Genomic DNA, 21,408 nt, shown 5'->3' on the forward strand with positions numbered 1-21,408 from the left:
CGCCTGAAAGAAAGCAAATATTCACTGCCAATAGTATTATTAGTGCATTTTATAATCAAAAACACGTAATGCAACTTATTAAACCGTTTCTTTGTTGGTTATTCACACTTTGCAGAAATAAGATCGAGATACTCTAATAGAACAGTCACTTACTCTAATAGGGCAGTCAGGAAAGGCTGATATACTCTAATAAAACAGTCAGTTCTAGAGCATAATTTTGATTTTGAAAGCATAATTTTGAGCATAATAGGCTTAATTTTTGAGCAATGCTCAAAAGCATAATAGGTAAACTTTCGGGCATAATAGGCCGGTGCCTAGCATAGTTTGGCTAAGGGTGGAGCTATACATGTAAAGTTTGAAGTGTACAACAGCCGTAACATAATTCTGGGAGTCGGGATGCCCTACATCAATTGATAAATGTAATCTAAGCCCCCAGGAAAAATTTCAGGTCTTAGCAGTTTCTGGAAACACTTCAGCATCCATCTACACACATCCATCCCTGCTTCATGACATCAATAATAAGGTGAAGAGGCTACACTTATGAGATATACCACATTCATAGTTGGTAACTGAAAATTATAGTGGTTATATTGAGCTATGCTTTTTCCATGTGGGTGACAGTGGTATGGCGGATCTGGCACAATGGGGCGTGTGCCCATCCCCTCCTCCCCCCCAAAGAAAAGGATACACCATCCAGATACTCTAATAGAGCAGTCAGTCAAATATTCTAATAGAGCAGTCACCTTACATAACTATTAAGAATACTCCACAGTTACTGAGTTAGAATCTACACATATAGTGTCTAAGTGTACCTCATGCATGAATACACTTATCCTACTAAACACGTGGTCTTGCATATGCCATATATAGCTACATGTATAAGCTAGCTGAACTACTCATGATAGTCACCAGGAGCTTATAAGCGCCAAAGGTGCAAAGGAGTGTGAAACTTCAATGAGGTTGTGTGGTAACAGTGCTGAAATCCAAAGTTACCTTATATGGAAGACCATTAATATTGTTGAAACCTCACCAACCACACAGGCCACCCTACACTCCTGCTCTGTCATTATAAACACATTCACTAGTGCTGTGCAGCATGAAATGAGCAGTACTAGTCATGGATCAACAGTTTTAGCCTGTTTGCTAGGCTGCAGGCTGGTTAGCAACACTTCTCCTCTTGTTGCTGTCTCACATGCTATAAAATTAATACAAGTCCATTGGTGTCTCCCATCACTATAAGAACTGTTGCATTACAGATGCTTCTTACTAATTGCTTATGTAACGAAACCACCAACAGGTGGCCTGTGGATCGGATGTGGTGTTCCAAAATAAGGCAATATTTCACTATAGAAGTCTCACATGGTTAAATGCATTCGTTTCACGCTCCTTCGGCACTTATAAGCTGCTGTAGTCACTTATCCCTGTGCAACTCTCACTTACAAAGTAGATATTTTTTTTTTGCATAATTAAAGCAATTCAATCTACATTAAAACCTGAAAGCTTTGCACCCCCAAACTTCCTGTGTCTACTACCCACCTTGCCCAACCCTGAATTCACTCAAGTGAAGTGTTGTTCACTATACAAAACCTCAGTCCTACTGTATGAAGGTATGTTAATAAGGTCACAATACCACAAAGGGTTCCCTGTCATTTACATGTTAAGTTGTGTTGTATGATTGTTGTTTTAATTTACACAGAAATTATAATACATTAGTACAGTAGTGACCACATCCACTATAGGAGAGTAGGATCTGGTGATATTAGTCGATGTGTTTAAAATACATTAAGCATGTCTTAGACATGTGGTACTGGATTATAGACAGATGAACTTAACCATTATCACCAGACCCTATACCCTAGTGTGGAGGTGTGGTGTGGGTGTGAGTAGTCTGTGGAGATAATGTTGCAATGCCTCCTAAATAAAAAAAATGTTTAAGTGACAGATCCATATTAGGTAATACACATACCTTATCAGGGGAAGTGCCTCATGTGATCACTTGACAACCACAACAAATCTTTTACTTCAGTAGATGTCACTACACTGGGTGGATCACATGATCAGGACACCTTTGATGCTGTGCTACCTATAATAAACCAGGTGTTAACCGGGCACCAACTCTTTCTAAAGCTACAGAGCCATACTATGACACACAACATTACAAGTCTCCCTGCTATATTATACCACCTTACCACAATAAGCTCATCCATATAATTATGGACTAACCACAAACACAATACCAGGTTCTTACATTACAGTATGTACCAATAGTTGCTGTTCTGGGCATTTGAAAAGTATAGCATAATATTAATTATTGTAATAATTAGTGCATAAATGAATCTACTGTATTCGTTCAATGGTTCGAGGGGTACATCATTCAAATGACAAAAGTGAAGTTCGAATTTTGCACAAACACAACCTGGCCATATTAGTGAGCAGAAGAACGTAAGAATCCAACTGCTCAACACGTCATGAATAATTTCACCATGGGCAGTTACACTTGAGACACTAGAAAGCAATGGAAGGTGGTTGTGCTAGGTGTTTGACAAGTTAATTAGCTCACACCACAAGTGGCCACACCCACCGATAATCATGAAGTGTAGTTGGGACAAGCTGTAGAGGAAGAATATTGGTGAGTTGTGTACTACTGTAAGGTCTTTTAGCAGCAGCTATACATTTTGTTTTGTGTTTTCTCCAGCTGCTATATCTTGTTAAACAGACAAGTAATATTGTCAACGTGAGAAATTCCACTTGCCAAAGGGAGCCAAAACAAAAAAGTGGAATTAGCTACAATACACTCAAAATTATTCCACCTACATAATAGTAGCTAAATATTCATCAATCCTTCGAATATTGCATTCAAATCTTTGAAGCATAAAATCGACATCGATTTATGCACTAGTAATAATACATGTAAATTACTGGTAAGTTATTAAAATTTAATGTATTTCATAATTCACCAATTATTTTTGTAAATTCATTGTTTATATTAATTGCTAGGGACAAGTGAGGCGCCAAAATTTTAGGCAATCTATAGCATTGTCTAACTGAACAGTCATTTTTGATGATAATCATTGTGTACTATATGTGAGTGGTCCCAACATGTACAGAATACACATGGGGCTCCATGATATCTTCTGTCACATGACACTGATATAAGGTAGTCATACACATTTACTATACTAGCATTCAGTGAGTGACTAGCCAATGTTCTATAAAATGGCTACTCACATTTCCACCTTTATTTAGAACCCTACAGTGTACCTACCTCAAGCCAATTTTCACATCTAAATAAGTCACTTCTGGTACTGGTACAGGCATGACTGTGAGTCTCTGGTCATCAAAACGTTCCAACTCCACATAGTTGCTCTTGTTGTGTTTCTGTGAGTGAATTATAAAAGATAAACAAACATGTCAATGAATTTGACAACTATTTTATGCAGGTAGTGAGATTAGTGGGTTATATATTGAAACACAAAATGGAGTCAGATGACGAGTTAAGGCTAGAGGTCAAATTTGGGGTCCCCATGGACCTTTTTTGCACTCAAATGGCTCCAACTAAGCAATTTGTGGATTAACCCAGAGGAGGATGGTCATGCGTTATAAGCCTACGAGGTAAAATTATGCAACCAAGCATTGTTCTAGGTGTTAAGGCTTGTTTAGCAGCTAGGAAAGCAGTGAGAAGGTTTGTAAGGATGCTGGGATGCTATGGTATGGATATACAATTTTGACCTTTAGAATATTAAGAGGTATGAATGTTGAATTAGTTCAACACTTTCTTCTTTACTGGGTAAGTTTGTCCTTTACTTGTCTTTTTGCACTGCATACAAAGGAGAAATTGGTGAAGAAAAATCAATTGTGTATGATCGCTTCGACGTAACATAAACAAATGCTCATAACTTGAGTATCCTTGGGTCTACTGCAACAAAACAAATATTTTCCAACTCCTCTTGAGCAGGCGAATAAGATGATATCCAGGTTGTTATTGTTAGTCCCTTCCTTCACTAAGAAAGAGGCGCTCAAATATTTATGGATTTTTCAATAATACGCAAGTATTTCTCTCATTGTAATCAATGCTTTATACTGTAAATTTAGGCTTGCGCAATTGTGTTGGGTTTTCGCAGATCCGGTCACATATACTCTAAGAAGATTTCTGATACTTCCAATTTCATGTAATAACCTGTGGGCCATAGCTAGGCAGCGTGTGGCTGTAAACCAGTTGCACTAAATGGAAGTTTTAACCTTTAAACCTGTAAAGAACTTTAGCAGAATGTGTGTTTACATATTACTGGCATACTTGGTGACTTAAAAAGGTGAAACTTAACTCTTTGTGGTTAAAACTTAACATTGGTTAAAACTCTGTTAACTGGGCTACTTGGAGAAGTTTAAATGAACACTGCAGCTACAAAGGCTTATTTGCTATGAAAAGTGTCAAAGGATTCCAATGCACTAGTCCATCATTGCGTGTTCTTGCCACATGTATAGTTTTGATTGTGGGTTTAATCACACGAGTAATAGATGCCCTGATGGAGAATTCAATGACACAAATTGCAAGTTGATAGGAGCAACCATTGTTAAGTTATAAATAATTTTGTAAAGGTACAGTATGTAACGTTTGTGTGTTTCTCTACCGAAAAGCTGCTTACATGGCAGGTTTTGGCTCTACAGTTTCATGTTGGGATAAAACCCTGGGTACCATTTTACTGATTATTACAGAACAAGTAGAATAGCATTAATTGCATAGCAATAGGAAAATTACAGCACTTTGTCTTAGGCATGTGTATTAGGACCAGTTTTCTGGCCTGTGTGGGTTTAAGGGTTATGAGGAGTTTATTGCTGAAGATAGGAAAATGTGACAGGAAGATATGCAGATGACAATATAAATTCATTGCGGTGATAAATGGTACAAGTCGAGTTCTATCAACTACAAATGAATTCTAGTTAGTCCATCACTATAAGTTTTGATTTACAACTTATTGTGATTGTGTACACATGACCAGTCATAATAAAATTACACAATAAGCAAAAACTACTTCACATTACAGCCTGTACATGTAATTGTATTAACTGTATCTAGAGGTGTACCAATAATCGGATAGGCCAAAATATCGGCCACCGATATGGCATTTTTTACCAACATTGGTATCGGTACAGAACAGTAGAAGGACCGATATCGCTACCGATATTTATACAGCAATAGTTTGTATATAAACAGATTATAATATTGGTTTTCTATGTTATCCATGTGGCTGTTTAGTGGCAGTGGCTTACTGTTCACTCTACAGCAAGTGCTATGCTATGAGAAGCCATACAAATACACACAATTCTAGTGTTCATTGCTGAAAAGCTTATCAGTCTTAAATAAAAGAAGCAGTTATATATTTGTATATAGTACCTCTGTAATATAAAAGAACAGTCACAGGATAACCAAGAAAATCTACTGTACCAGCCTTCACACAAGCCAATAAAATGCAGAGTAATGCAGAAATATCCATTTAAGGCTCTGTGGGAGTATGCATAAAAATGTCTGTGGGTGCCTAATTGTCTGGAGTGCACAATAGAAACCCAAGCCAATATCACCATGGCATGGAGTGAGCAATGAATATATCCACATGTTGTTTTACAGTAGGTAAATGTACACTTTTGCATAGATTTAACTATGACTTTTGTTTGTAATGCAAATATTGGATCGACTATCGGTCATTGGCTTCTTTTGGTGGTATCTATACCGGATATCAGTACATTCCAAAAACCCATATCGGTATCTAACTGTATCACTGACCTTTGTCATGTCAACTGCTGCATAAGTGTCTGGTATTGCTGGCTGTATAAAATAAAGTGAAAATAAGTTAGTGAATAATACATGCATACAATACCAATTTATGTACTACAACTATTGCTGCATATGTCATGTAATAAGAATTGTAAACCTGTCCTCTTAAACCACCGGAATGTAGTGTGTGTAGTGTGTGCATGCGCTTGTGTGCATGGTGTAGGCACATGAAACAGTGATTTTACTCTATTTCACTAATAAATTCAGAGGCCCTTACAAAACAAAGTAGATGGCCTTGATGTTTATGTAAAGTGCTAACTAAATATCCACTAAGCCCCTCCCACCCTTGTTGGTTTGTTTTGTACTGCGAATATTGAGACTCACGTGATGGTAGTAAATAATTTAATCAAGTGGCATGCAACGCATATCCTATCCCTTCTGGTGTGCGTATGTGTGTGTAGTGTACATGTGTGTAGTGTTCATGTGTGTAGTGTACATGTATGTAGTGTTCATGTTTGTAGTGTACATGTATGAAGTGTACATGTGTGTAGTGTACATGTGTGTAGTGTACATGTGTGTAGTGTACATGTGTGTAGTGTACATGTATGTAGTGTACATGTGTGTAGTGTTCATGTGTGTAGTGTACATGTGTGTAGTGTACATGTGTGTAGTGTTCATGTATGTAGTGTACATGTGTGTAGTGTACATGTGTGTAGTGTACATGTATGTAGTGTTCGTGTATGTAGTGTTCATGTGTGTAGTGTACATGTGTGTAGTGTACATGTGTGTAGTGTACATGTGTGTAGTGTACATGTGTGTAGTGTACATGTATGTAGTGTACATGTGTGTAGTGTACATGTGTGTAGTGTACATGTGTGTAGTGTTCATGTGTGTAGTGTACATGTGTGTAGTGTACATGTGTGTAGTGTACATGTATGTAGTGTTCGTGTATGTAGTGTTCATGTGTGTAGTGTACATGTGTGTAGTGTACATGTGTGTAGTGTACATGTGTGTAGTGTACATGTATGTAGTGTACATGTGTGTAGTGTACATGTGTGTAGTGTACATGTATGTAGTGTACATGTGTGTAGTGTTCATGTTTGTAGTGTACATGTATGAAGTGTACATGTGTGTAGTGTACATGTGTGTAGTGTTCATGTTTGTAGTGTACATGTATGAAGTGTACATGTGTGTAGTGTACATGTGTGTAGTGTTCATGTCTGTAGTGTACATGTGTGTAGTGTACATGTGTGTAGTGTACATGTGTGTAGTGTTCGTGTATGTAGTGTTCGTGTATGTAGTGTTCATGCGTGTAGTGTACATGTGTGTAGTGTACATGTGTGTAGTGTACATGTGTGTAGTGTACATGTATGTAGTGTTCGTGTAACAATACAACACACTGAACACAAGTACCTTTTGTGGTTCTGTTGATTCACCAGAAGTTCTTGTCAGTGATTTTTCTCCCTATACAGTGTATATACAATGAAACAAAACTGTACAATACAACACAATAAACACTGCAAGGCTTGATGTAGTATGTACAATAAAGTTTTAGGCTTTTTAACCAGTGTATGATGTGTGTACAACTTTTATGTATCACACACACAAAAAGATATTATAAATTTAGCTACTGGTTTTAACTATAACAACATACATTACAACTACAGCAAATGTGACCATCTCAGCAAGTTCACAAAACCATTTTTTTCCTCAGTTCTCAGTGTAGAAGCAATGGGTCAGCCTATTGTGGTGAGCAGTTTAGGAATTATATTAGTCAGTATGAACATCAAAGAAATTAATTTGTATGATGACTACACTGAAAAATAAATCAAATTCCCATCATTTACATTGGTCTACAGAGTTGGAATTTGGCTTAAAAATGATCACCATGAACTGGCAAATCAATTAAGATAAGTTTTTATCCTTTGAGATATGTAGATGTATGAAGGCATTTTAAATAAAGAAATGACAACTATTTTGAATATGTCTACTGCATCACATGTGAAATACATAATATGATTGAGGTTAAAGAAACGAAACTATCTCCAAGAACATGTGAATATAAAATGGTGTATAGGTGTAATTGATTTGAGATTTACCTTCCCTGAGTCTAAAACTTGTACATTGTTTCCTTTGTAGTATGAGAATTTGGTTTTCTCAAAAAGCATGGTAGGTGGGCAGGTTTTTGCTGAGACGGTCACAAATATAAATATCATCAAATACATTTGAAGTCTGCAACTTCACTGTACGTCAACAACTAAACACACATAAAAAAATACATTCAAAGATTTGGTATAGCGTACTATTTAACAAATCAAGACATATATTTAAAAATTAAAATTGCAAGAGTACAGTACATGCACTGAGTCAATATGTGCCAATCAATTACTTACCGGGCTTTTGAATTCTGAAACTTCATTGTATGTTGGTATCTACAGAAAAATAGTTGGACAACCAAACATCAATATCTTTCTGAAGAGCACAATTCCATACAGTTATGAGTTTGAAAAAAGGAGGCAAACTTTATGCCTGCCATCTCTAATGTACATATTTAAATGTACACTATGCACATATATACATGTACCTCATATGTGCTTTCAGAAAAATTTCTTTTTCTATAACCAAAACACTAGTAGTTAATTCTACAATGTATGGTTACATAGATCAAAATTACTTACTGGTTTTTTTCAAGTCTACAACTTCAGTATACGTTGGCATCTACAATAAAGAATGAATCATTTTAAGACACATGTGTAATTTAGTGATGTCACAATATAGAATTGTATATCATGATACAATAATTATGATATACAGTGTACACTTATGCTCATCATCCCTTTACTGCATATTTATGTATGGTGTTATTGAAACCCGGTCACTGAATGACCCACTGACCCTAATTAAACTGAGGTTTGCCAAGAGCTGTACGTTTCGGCATAGATAATAGAGTACATAACAGGATAAGAAATGTAATAATGTGATGTCACTAAATATGCACATTTCTATTGGAATTCATGTACATTGTATTACATCACAAACATACTGGTTGCACTTGCTATGCTTGTATCAACAAGAAACAAATTGTTGTAATGACAGGATTTTGTAACCAACGATTGTGAAATTTCATTACAATGAACTCAAATAAGTGATTGAAGGAACTAGGATGGTACCAACCCTCAAGGAAGTTACATGTACAATAAAATAAGAAAAAAATGGCTTACTTTAACCCTTAAACTCAGAGAACTTTTGGGGAATGCATGTTTACACAATATGGGAACACATGGTGACACTAGTTGGGGGAACTGAATTCTTACAGCCTACAACTACACATTTATTAAAGGTATGTTCACTGGACTACTTAGAGATGGTTAAATGAACACTGTAACTTACTTGTTATGAAGCAATGAACAACTGCGAGTTGCGTCTCCGTGTTTCAAAATTCTTGCCACATGTATAATTCTGTTTACTCATGTGAGCTGTATATGGCCTAATAGAAAATTTATCAGTGAATCAAATGGAAGTTGTTGCAAGGTGATAGGAGCAACTGCCATTGAGTTATTGACCATTTTATAAGGGTATGTAAAGGGTTTGTGTGTTTCCTTAACGAAAAGTTATTTTCATGGCCAGTTTTGGCCTCACCATTTAGTGTTAGGGTAAACCCCTAGGTACTGTTTAATTATTGTTACATCAAAAGTAGAATGATGTAAATTACGTAGCCATAGGATGGACGTTTCAAAAGTTACAGCGCTTTGTGAAAGGGGTGCGTATTTATTTTTAAATCCAGTTTCCTGGATTATGCGGGTTTAAGAGTTAAACCCCATAACTTTCTTTGCAAATATATGTGACCATCTCAGCAAAAACCTCTCTAGTTCACACAAGCATGCATTTTGAGAAAAATGAAATTAAAAAAAATTGGTGAAATTATGCGTGTTACAAAGAAACTTTTATGTAAGTTTTAATCGAGCCATTACTCAGTGAAGGAAGACTCAAATTGATTAAACCTATTATACCATCTTATTCGCCTACTCCTGGGGAGTTTGAAAATCTTTGTTAAATTTCTGTAACTCCAATGGTTTGCGTGTCACATGTGTTCGTTTATGATGCGATAGACGTAAGCGAAACCGTTGCCATTTCTTCAATAAAATCACCTTCATATGCCTATGCGGAAGTAACTGCTGGGCAAAAACTAAACCTTGGTCGATCTGCCAACCCATGGTGAACATTGTAAGCCAAATACCAAACCTGTAGACTAATCCAAACGGAAGTTATGACTGTGAATGTAAGCATCTGTAGTATATTTTTAGTATAATTACTGTACAAATCGATTTCCTTGCTCTTCCTACTGTCTAGTGATGTAATTCCAAAACTACTCACCATAATCAACTGAAACTTTGGTGGACCATTCCTTGAACAATGCAGATAATGCTGAGAAAATTAAAAGAAATTTTGGAAGTTGTGCGAACTAGACGGGTTATTGCTGAGATGGTCACATATTCTATCCTTTTAGTATGAAACTTACTCTAGCAATTCAACCACATTTTAAAACAAACTGATTTTTCACCAGCAAAAGGCTATGTTGGTACTATATCATTACAGAACCACAAGAAGGCTACAGTCTGTAACACAGGGCTGCTATGAGCGAATTACAGTAAGTATTCAATTATTCAGACACTCAAATATCCAGACTCTCAATCATCCAAAACAGTACGAATAACTGTTCTATTAGAGTATTCTAACATTTACCGTATGTTCTATTAGAGTATTCTAACATTTACCGTATGTTCTAATAGAGTATTCTAACATTTACCATATGTTCTATTAGAGTATTTTGACAGTTACCGTATGTTCTATTAGAGTAGTTAAACAAAACTGTGCATAAAAATGAATGAGATTCACTTAAATCCAGACAAATTCACTTATCTGAACACGTTTGTAATTGAATCGGCACAAGGTGTTCAGATAACAGGGAACCCACTGTAACTTTAAAATGTAAGTAACTTAAATTTAAAATGTAATGACCATTCAGTATATTCATTGAAATTATAAATCTTTTGTTAAATAGTCTTTTAATGTTAGTAATCCCAGGCATTCAAATCACACTGGACACTAGTTGGCAGTACTGGACATGTGAGGCATTCCCCATTGTGATGTGCATTAGAATGAAATGATGTTTTATATAATTCTATTCGCCTCTTGTTTCAGCAGGCTGTGGGCGTGTGCCTGGTTTACTGAAATTAATTTCATAATTAATTAAGTCTGTATTAAACTTCCACACTCATAAATTTTGCTCTGAGATGGTTTCTTTTGGGCGGTCTGAAATACAGTACAGGTATTGTGACTCTTAATATACTTTGTGAATGGTCTTCCCTTTTGGTTTTATAGAGGTTTAACAGTTTTTAAAACAACACTGAAGGCCTTAGGCTACCAGAGATATCGTATCCTTCAAGTTGAAAGGGGGGCATTACTCGTGCTTATGTGAACAAAAATGAAGGACAGCCTTGAGGCCTTTTCTAAACAATTCGCATGAGAAAACATGATAGACACACTATAAAACAGTTGAAGGGGCCACGGAAATAAGGGACACATGTGCCACTTTACATTTTTAATTTCTTCAACATTGGAATGGCTTGATTTAGCTATGTGAATAATGTTGTCACTAAGTAAACAATAAAACTTAAAAGTTCATGGCAGTATCAAAATAATTTTAAGCAAATATTCTAATTCAATTATGTACCAAAATTTTGTTTAATGCCCACCACCATGGTCGCCTAAATTTTCAAATGGTGCTTGTCCCATTTTGCAGCTGACCCCTTCAATTGAGATACTTCTGTGCATAATTTGCAGTTCAAAATGGTTTGTATTATGCTTCCTTAGCAGTGCATAGCAACGTAATTAGCGAATTACAAAATTATTCATGAATCATGAAATACACTAAATCACAGTATATTTAACTAGCTGAATAAATAATAGCAATATACCATAATCACTTGATTTGCTGTGCCGCGCCCTTACTATTCGCCGCGCCCTTGAATAGTACCACAGTGGGGTACTATTCGAAGGTTTTTATTGTTGCTTGTGAAAATAATTTTAATTGTACCACACCCTCGAATAGTACCACACCATACTTTTGTAATTACTCTTTACTAGTGCTCTCATAACTTTAGTATTAATCTCCATCTCGATATAAGAAAGGCATTGTCCTGGTAAAACTTAAACGGCTGTCACATAATCGAAATTCCCTTTAGTAAATTGACCACGTAGCACGAGGCGTGACATGGTTGTGCTACAAGGACTTGAGTGAAAGAAAGGTCTTGTATAGAAGAAGCAAGTAGCAATGTGTTGTTATTGTTTTATAAAACTAGCTATAGTAGTGGTTTAAAATGTTAGTAGTGTACCCTAGAATAATACCGCAGTGAGGCACTATTCGAAGGATTTTATCTTCATTTTTTTGGGACAAAAAAAGTACCTCTTTACCCTATTTATATAGCTGTATCTAAAAAGTTTCACAGTAACACACAGAACTCACACGCTGTGAAGCAGAAGGAATAGGGATGCTTCTTCTTCGTCACACGAAATAAAAATTGTCCCACCATTTTGTTGCTAAGTGTGATGACATCATACTATATACCAATCGAATCGCCATCACGCGAGGAATCAATTAATCTATATTAGAATAGAGTACCACCACCGAGATGAAAGTTATGGCCTTTTTTTCATAGGTATGTAAACATTATGTGTGTTATATACTTCTTGTGTTTATTCTAAACGATTTTCGTTCCCTGGCTGGCTACACATGATACACAATTCAAAATGCTCCCCCCCCTCCTGAATAAAATGACAATGGAATCAGCCCTGTAATCCCTGGACCGAAGGCACTACGAATGGATTTCAATAGACATGCGTCCATGGTAACAAAGGGTTAAGCATAGTGCCACTGTAGCTAATTTATCATCACTACATGAATTCAATAAAGAATTGCACAATACATACCACCTGTAAATTTAAGACCATGATGTAGACCCCACAATTACTATTAAAAATTGCAGCAGTATGTAAATATGGTAAGTTTATAAGCAAAACCATTCAGTTAGCTACATACAGTACAGTGTAACTGTGCAGCTTCCAACCAGTTCAAGCTAGTTAAAAACTTACAGGATGTTCCAGGTTCTGGCTGTTCTGTTGGTTACAACTGTTGCGTCAAGCTTGGCTGTTGTGTTGAGCTTGGCTGTTGTGTTGAGCTTGGCTGTTGTGTTGAGCTTGGCTGTTGTGTTGAGCTTGGCTGTTGTGTTGAGCCTGGCTGTTGTGTTGAGCTTGGCTGTTGTGTTGAACTTGGCTGTTGTGTTGAGCTTGGCTGTTGTGTTGAGCTTGGCTGTTGTGTTGAGCTTGGCTGTTGTGTTGAGCTTGGCTGTTGTGTTGAGCTTGGCTGTTGTGTTGAGCTCGGCTGTGGTAGGTGTGTGGGATTTGGCTCTGGTGTAAGTTTTGGTACCGAGATGGTTCTGCTATACTGTAATTCTCCAGTGGCATACTGTTTTGTGATTCAACTACCAGCACAGAAATGTGATAGTCAGTATCAGCCATGACTGATATTTCGGTATGTCTAGTGAACAATTCAGAAGTGACCTCATCACATGTAGAACAATTCAGTCTTGCTAAACATTTAACTCTAGGAGTTGACTCAGCCACATCACACGATACATAGATGGACTGGTCATCTGGATGTCACTGGACTATTGCTGACTGGAGCCATCGTACAGCTACAATTTATAAAACATAACAGTGAATGAAATGCTATGCAATGTTGGAACCTTAGCTGTCCAGGGGACCACCTGATTATAAAAAGCTGGTACCTCTGAAAGTGTGCAATTACTGTAAAATGGTTTTTTGTACAAGGGCCTGAAACAGGGACACCTTGACAACCAGGACATTAGTCCTAAGGGTGTAGGTTTCACTCGTATTAGAGTAAACAGACCCCTTATATCTGGACACCTCATAAAGAGACTTTGACACATATTCATGCATTGATGTACACATTTACACCTCCTGACACAAGGACACCATCTTAATGTGTCTGGAATATAGCAGTGGAACCTGTTGAAGCTGCAGGCCAATTTTTTATGGCCTAAGGTACAGTAGCGTTAGACAGTATAAACTTCTCACTTGGGGAATTTAAATGAACCATTTTAGATGTACAAGTGGCCACTAAGACAGGTTCCACTGTAATTCACCAGTCAACCCCCTGTACAGTACATACCTAATGAAGTACTAACTGTCTCACTACATCCCACACTGTTCACACTACAAACAGAAATGATGTAATCTGTTCCAACATCAAGATGTCTGGAAACATTATCATCTGATGTCATATTATGTGACATTTGGAAGGTAGTTGTATTAGGTGATACTTCAAAGATTGTTGTTATATCATCTTCACCAGTCAAAGAGACATTTAAGGCCTCCATCTCAGTCATGTTATGTGACAATAATGATGATGATGCCTATAGACACATAAGATTCAGTAATGTATACACATTGTATTCAGTGTTCAAAATGTACAACAAGAAAAAGGTAAGGATAAAACACTATCGACTCTATCCTCACTATGCTATCCCAGCTCGAAATATTGCACATCTCCTAAACATGCATGCACACCAAAAACATGGACAGCTGACAGTTACAGTTAACAGGTGTTTATTAGTACAGCTGGATAAACTGTTTCCAATATATAACAGGTTGGCTTGGTCCACATGTAAACAATTTGAGTAAAGTTTCATGTTCAGCAACTTCACTTAGCAGAGTGGCCTTGTTACCAGACCAGTGATCTATAACTACACACACATGTACACACAGACACACGCACGCACGCACGCACGCACGCACGCACGCACGCACATTCCAAGATACGGTAACAATAGGCCTGTAATCAACAAACTTCAAGCTGACTGCCAAATCACTCGGAGGAGAAGGTACTAAAGATTAACAAACACATAACACACAACAATACCATACATTATATGTAAAGTTAAGTGAAAAATGAAGAAACATCCTGTATGTATCTGTTGGTGATATGACAGTTACAACATGAAGCTTCCTTCTAATCATTGTTTGTGGAGGCTTCAACACTGTATTTCATATCATTGACACATCACAGTCAACAGAGGATTATGAAGATCATTTCAATGTAAAATTCCCCAAATATGTAATCCTGTTACAAAATGCAACAAATTTTCAAAGTGTTTCTTGTTTCAAAGATTACGCAATAGTCTACATAAGCATAGCAAACCTTCCAGCAGCTGTGTGAAGCACTGCTACTGCTACCTAACACTGGGATACCTGTACACAACTCAGATACTAGGGCCAACTAATGCAAGCAAGTCATCCCCTCCTGATGGACTACAGCGTAGTAACCTCCACGAGGACTGCACTATGTCTTATGGAGAAAGGATATTAAATGAGAAGTTTCAGAAGTCCACAACAATCCCAACACCGATAAATGAGCCACTCAGTTGTGTTTTCATTTCCCAACAAACACCTCTACATATACAAACACTCCACTAACCTGAAGGAGTTAAGGTGGTTACGTTAGTAGTAACAACAGTTGCTGGTCCAGCATTGTTAATAGCCAACACTGTGACTTCATATTGAGTATCATTATCAAGATCAGTGAAACTGATAGTATTACTAGTAGTGGTTCTCTCCTCCACCAGTTCTGCTGTCCCATCAGATAAGGTCACATTGTATGTCACATCACCACATGTGGTATGGCTGAATGTGTCCCATGATATTACCAGTGAGGTCAGTCTCCTTTCCAATACGTTGATAACTGGTAGGGTTGGGGGACCTGTGAGGAGTGAAGCAGTTAAAGTGTATAAACAAAATGTTCAGATAGACTTTAAACCAGGCATGTGAACAACAACATAATAAAATGAGAAATCATTACTTGTTGAATTATACGTATTCAGCTACTAACTTACCCATGACTGTTAGAATGCCAACTGAACTCTGTACAGGAGGTAGGAATGTAAATTCACACTGAAATTTAGTTTGATTCAATATTATACTTGCAGAATACACTGTCAATACTGTGTCAATATTATCAGCTACCACTGTCATCTCAAATGTGTTGTTAGTCACAATTCTACTACCAGAAATTGCTTGTCCATTTATTCTCCACAGAGGAGTCAACGATGCAGTATAGTTATGTCCACAAGTGATATTAACATCATCTCCAGCACATATTGTAACATCTTGTGGTGGGTGGATAATAAGACCTGTAATACATGTATTGGAGTACAGTGTATGAATTAGAGTGAAACCCTCTAATAACAAAATACAGTGTGTATTATTCACCTTGTTGTTCAGAGTTGTGTAGTGTGATCAACAATAACAACAAAACAAGTAGATAATGTGTCTCCATTTTCTGAAAATGATAAAACACACAATAAGACACTTTAGGAGTATTTGGCCCTTTACAAGAGGTCTTCCTCTTTGAGACTGCTCAAAATGTGAATATACTACAAGTACAAGCTATCAACGTCAACATGCATGTGTACAGCAGGTCCAATTATTATTATTATTATTTTTGCGAATCAAAGTTTTAACTTACAAAAATTTCTGCTAGCAAACTGAATTTCTAAAAAAAATAGTGAGCAGAACCATCTATACATTCTTAAGTTTTCATAGCTTTACCATGTTAGTGTCCAAGAGATCTGTAGTTACAGAGAAATTGTTCATGTCTCACAGATTTCATAATTACAGAAATTTATGATGGAGGCTATTTTAACAGCTTCACAAAAAATTGGACCTCACAACAATAATCTGCTATACTGATGTTCACAGTCCAACATGCACAACATGCACAAACACACATGTAACTGACATGTTATAATAAACATGTATAGGGAAGATAACATGTAAAAATGTTTCAAGCAGGAGGCCCTGTTGAGACAAGTTATTTTAATGAGGTTGTCTAAGAGTTTCAGAGAAAAACCACATTAATAATTAGTACACATAATTATTAAAATTCATAGATGATATTTTTTTTGTTCAATATTGTTAACAATACACTAAGCTGTTATTTCTACCAGACTATATCATTGTCTGGTAGAGAAATGACAGTGGAGCCATGAGGCAAACATGCTGGAAACTATTGTTTACTAATGTGAGGTGGTTAACAATGAGTCAGACAGTCTATGAAACTTTTGTATATAACATATGGTGAAAATATTTCCAGCTGAAAATATTTTCATGGAATTAGCCACAAAACACTTTTTTTATAGGATTGACCTACAATAATAGCACTGTAATAAGGTTGAATTATGCACATATGTATGAGTGGGTGAGTTAGAGAGCTTAAAGACAGCATGCGATGAAGCATTGTGGTAGTGTAACACTGCTGTATTGGTATGAAAGAACTTTTGTACAATTGAGTAAACAGTGTCTAGTGTTGCAAGGTAGTGTCATGTAGTCATTTTGTTCATCTCTACAAATCCAGAGCTCAAAATAACAGTCGGCAGTCTGCAGTTTTCCATTCAAATCCCTCCTACAACCGACCAATATTTGTTATGGTCGGCAGTTACTGCCTAGCATGTGGAATAATAACTTAGCAGTGTATTCATGTGTCATAATAGTGTAAAGTAAACATTCACAGTATTCTGCTGAAGTCACTCTCAGATTTGGCATGCCTCCAGGCCCCCTAGCTTAGCATCTATAACACTGGTGTATGCCATCCTGGCTACATCCCTCATTATGCATAGTTGATAATGTAGCACTGCAAATCAATAGCCAGCAACTGCAGGGCAAATGTGGTTTTGATCTGTAGTCACTGCAGTACATATCTTTTTCATTATTTTGAGCACTGCAAATCAAACCTCTTTACCTTCAGCCATCTCTAGTAAAGTGTGTAGACAGTCTATGTTAAGTTGCAGAACAAACAGCTAGGATTGCTTAGGCTAGAATATCTTTCAATTCTTTTCTGAGATGTAAAAGGTCACACACATACTTAAGCAACAAACATGCTTTGATCTCTCAACACAAAGAGTAATTGAAAGTGCAATTAGCTTTAGGTGTAACCATCAACAATAGAAACAAACACATTTCAGTACAAACATGTGAGACAAACACAGAAACAACTGCTCTCTGAGACCACACCAGACACCTGTTACTCCAAACATCATCTATCTCACAACATGTTTACAGATGGTATATATGCCAATCCTGATGATGTCATACCAAAGTTGAGAATTCAGATATAGCAATCTGATATAAAAGGGACTACCCTAAAACAAGGACACTTTGATAGTCGGAACACTATCCATTATTATTTAAAGTACACACATTCAGATCCCGAACACCTTAGTCGCATGGTGCAAGGGTACCACCTTCATCACTGCCAACATCAAACACAAACTGGTTCCCCTGTGTTCAGAAAGCAAGTGAAACATACCCTTTATCACCTACACATGCTAACTTAGTTATCAACAAGTCTCCATAACAACTGTATGTAATGTTTCTGTAAACTTCAGACAAAGCAACACATTATGATAAAAGCAGTGTTAATCATTGTAACAGATAACTGTCTTGAGTGCATTCAATTGTTGTACAAATCAGTACTAATAGTACAATATTGATTAGGTGAAAATACGTTTCAAAATGGAAACACCATTGACAAAACCATGTGCTCTTATTATTGTACATCACCCTAGATATACTGACCTGGACAAACAACAGGAAGAAGCCAGCAGAAGGATCACAAATGTTGACCACAAGGTAAAGATTACTGCCAATTTCTTGTAACATGAAACAGTATACTCTATGTACAGTACATGGTTAAATGGCTAAGTCAACACAAGCTCACAGTAATCATGAAAGAATTCCACAATGGAATCTGCACAAAATGGATGTTTCGGAACCAAAAAAGTGTCCTGATTATCAAGATGTCCAAGTATTTTTTTGTATTGTATTAATGCTTTACAGTGACCAGCACTGAAGGTCTGCAGCAACATGTGCTGCAGCCTTAAGATTACCTAACCTAATTTCAAGGACTTAGACTTAGTGACTTATAGCTGAAAAGGTGTAACAGAAAAGGGGCCAAAGTAACGAAAAAAATCCCTCCAACCCCAGGAATCGAACTGCAGGTCACCCAATGTCTAGTCGGGGCCACACTCAGTCTCCTCCAAGTCAGTGTATGCGCTGTTTACTTTGGTGGGACCATGATAACACCAGTATGTGATTATTGTATTGTATTGTATGAATGCTTTACAGTGACCAGCACCTCATATTTACTTCCACACACCATTTATATAAACTCTAAGATAAATTTATATACATGCACAAACGTTAGATTGTACTATTAGTTACCACTTCAAAGCATATACTGTATGGTTTCTTACATCAGTCAATTTGCATACAATTATTGACCAGTTTGTATAACAACACAGCTACCCACTAGCAATTTATTTTAGGCTGTTACTTTTTGGCACCATATTACAAGTATGTAATCACCTCAGACCATAAAACATTAAAAGAACAATGGAGATATTAATTGTGTGGAAAGTTTTCATTGTAATATACATGTATATCAAAAAGGGACATTCTACTTAAATCACGGACAACTTCACAATAAGGCTCATTTGTGTTTTATAATAGACACATTTAGACAATTTAAATAAGGACACCTTACTAAGAAGGACACCTTGATAATCAGGACCACTATCCATGGTCCCATTTGTAATATGTGCACACATTTAAACACTGGAAATTGGGACACTACTAATAAGGACACACTGATATAATCAGGTCACTGCTCCACTGTCCTGTTTGTAATAGTGTGCACATTAGACTAGTGCTGAAACGAATAGCATTTTTTTTACTATTCGAATAAATACTGATACCTTCGTTGGGAAGTAAGGTAAAGCCTGAGAGTTATTTCTATCTCTTCTTACATGGAATTTTTCAATATGAATATGTCACTTTGTTAATAATCTCAAGCTTCTAGGTTGGCTATATTCATCTGATCACAGCTTACTACAGTGATAAAGAATCAAGATGTGTCTCTAATACAGGGACGTCCAAAATACATGGCTCCACTGCAGCTGTTGTCATCCTGTACCTGTGGACTTTTTAATTCACACCACAGTAAGATGAGCATGCTACTGAACATGGCCACCATCAATATGCTGCAGCAGGTGTCTCCGTAGCTTAACTACAGCTAGTTACATGTGGGTGGGAGGCACCTAATGAAACAACGTTATATTCAATTGAACTTCAACAACAGACTGTCCTCTGCTATAAAGTTTATAAATAAAAGCCAAGGAAAGAACCCTCAAAGGCAACACATGCTTACACATGGTTAAGCAATTAACTACTTGCTGTAAAAGATGGTCAATCTTTCTCAATCCTTCATGAATGAAGCAATGGTGAGGAAAATAACATGGTCAGAGATCTGAAACAAACTCAAGCAGAAAAGTAACGTATACCCTTAGTAATCACTTCTAGACAAGACTACCTAATTGTAATTATAGTGGTCACTTCCAGCATAGCCACAAATGCAGGTGTAGGCAACTTTCTGTTCTTATACAGTCTCACACAGCCAGACCATCTTTTCTACTGTTGTCATCAGGTAGGGAAATGGGGTCTGATGAATGCAGTATAGTGTTGATTGATGAGAATCACACACGTTGGCTTCCAAACCTACTGTGAAGCCATCCTGTGCATAATGAGCCTTTCTCAGCTGCGCAATACATTTCAAAGTCTGGGGGTTGCCACAACAAAACTGTTATACTGCGTTCACTAGACCCTTTTATTTCCGACCCAATAACAAAAGAAGAAAAGGTGGTCTGCTAAGCGAGACCATACTCCATTATGTACAATACGATGTAACGTATCGCTTCGATCCTTCAAGACAAATGCAGCAAGTCACAACGCTTCAAAAGGGCATGAGCGACGATTACTAAAAGAAGTTATAATGTACCAATTTGTACGACTACTAAACCTTTTCTTTTAAACTAGCGTACCTCTAGTTTCTTTCAAGGCTGAATTCCTGTCGCCGCTCTCGTAGTTTCTGGCTCTATCGAAAGACTGCACTACTCTTCTTCTCGCCAAATTGCGCCTTGTGTTACGCGGGAACTATTAAATCAGTAGGTGTAGTGGTGGTGGTAGTGGCGATCATGGTTTTTGTTAGTCTCGAGCCCGGCAGGGCACGAGACTAGGTTTTTGTTTGCGCTAGAAAATCCTTTCAGCACCACGTGTCCAGCACAGACGTAATCTCCGCTCATGTGGGACCAACTACAGTCATTTAGTACTGTACACATCATACTGCTGCTTTGTTACTCTGCCATACCAGATGTTTGACCCTCTACCGCTGTCCGAGCCTCCGTCCATGATCCTTGAGAGGTTGAGATCCTTTACCAAGTTTTCCCAGTGGCGCTTCTCAAATTAAGAAATTAAGTTTATAAACGCCACGAGTGCTTATATTATCAATCAGCAAGTCAATCTACGAAGAACCACGGCGATGTATATTATCCTAAGGAGAGGACCAATTCATTGAAGTAACTAGAAGTCAAAGATGACACTTAAGACTACGCATCAAGGCAAGTCTCTAAGCGCCTGCGCGTATTATATATATTCTATGTCAGGCGGTT

At 37.1% G+C, this 21,408-nt stretch overlaps 2 protein-coding genes across 3 annotated transcripts; both read right to left on the bottom strand.

Moving 5' to 3' along the window:
• Window positions 1–1,657: 1,657 nt before the first annotated feature.
• On the bottom strand, window positions 1,658–13,050 carry LOC136266459 (uncharacterized). 2 transcript variants are annotated; one of them, XM_066061483.1, is made up of 11 exons: window positions 12,923–13,050; window positions 9,161–9,257; window positions 8,449–8,488; window positions 8,355–8,385; window positions 8,164–8,202; window positions 7,870–8,027; window positions 7,184–7,234; window positions 5,780–5,821; window positions 3,262–3,378; window positions 1,967–2,079; window positions 1,658–1,914 (listed from the first exon to the last, which is right to left on the bottom strand). In XM_066061483.1, exons 6-9 carry the CDS (start codon window positions 7,993–7,995, stop codon window positions 3,262–3,264), a joined length of 336 nt encoding a protein of 111 aa, XP_065917555.1. In that variant the 5' UTR covers window positions 7,996–8,027; window positions 8,164–8,202; window positions 8,355–8,385; window positions 8,449–8,488; window positions 9,161–9,257; window positions 12,923–13,050; the 3' UTR covers window positions 1,658–1,914; window positions 1,967–2,079. The 2 variants fall into 2 exon arrangements, with proteins under 2 accessions (XP_065917555.1, XP_065917549.1); XM_066061477.1 differs by having other exon boundaries at window positions 8,164–8,385.
• On the bottom strand, window positions 12,934–21,361 carry LOC136266422 (uncharacterized). The gene is made up of 7 exons (XM_066061444.1): window positions 20,782–21,361; window positions 16,118–16,187; window positions 15,742–16,038; window positions 15,327–15,608; window positions 14,660–14,736; window positions 14,022–14,265; window positions 12,934–13,524 (listed from the first exon to the last, which is right to left on the bottom strand). Exons 2-7 carry the CDS (start codon window positions 16,182–16,184, stop codon window positions 13,490–13,492), a joined length of 1,002 nt encoding a protein of 333 aa, XP_065917516.1. The 5' UTR covers window positions 16,185–16,187; window positions 20,782–21,361; the 3' UTR covers window positions 12,934–13,489.
• Window positions 21,362–21,408: the final 47 nt, after the last annotated feature.

Source organism: Dysidea avara, chromosome 1, assembly GCF_963678975.1.
Source record: "Dysidea avara chromosome 1, odDysAvar1.4, whole genome shotgun sequence".
Classification (NCBI taxonomy): domain Eukaryota; kingdom Metazoa; phylum Porifera; class Demospongiae; order Dictyoceratida; family Dysideidae; genus Dysidea; species Dysidea avara.

Coding starts and splice junctions, on each gene's coding strand:
- LOC136266459 (XM_066061483.1), bottom strand. CDS start 7,995: ATGTATTTGATGATATTTATATTTGTGACCGTCTCAGCAAAAACCTGC. Junction 7,235..7,869: donor AAGTTTTAGACTCAGGGAAG/GTAAATCTCAAA, acceptor TACACTGTATAG/GGAGAAAAATCACTGACAAG. Junction 3,379..5,779: donor CAGCAGTTGACATGACAAAG/GTCAGTGATACA, acceptor ATTCACTCACAG/AAACACAACAAGAGCAACTA.
- LOC136266422 (XM_066061444.1), bottom strand. CDS start 16,184: ATGGAGACACATTATCTACTTGTTTTGTTGTTATTGTTGATCACACTA. Junction 14,737..15,326: donor AACCACCTTAACTCCTTCAG/GTTAGTGGAGTG, acceptor GTTAATCTTTAG/TACCTTCTCCTCCGAGTGAT. Junction 14,266..14,659: donor TTGTTACCGTATCTTGGAAT/GTGCGTGCGTGC, acceptor ATGTGTCTATAG/GCATCATCATCATTATTGTC.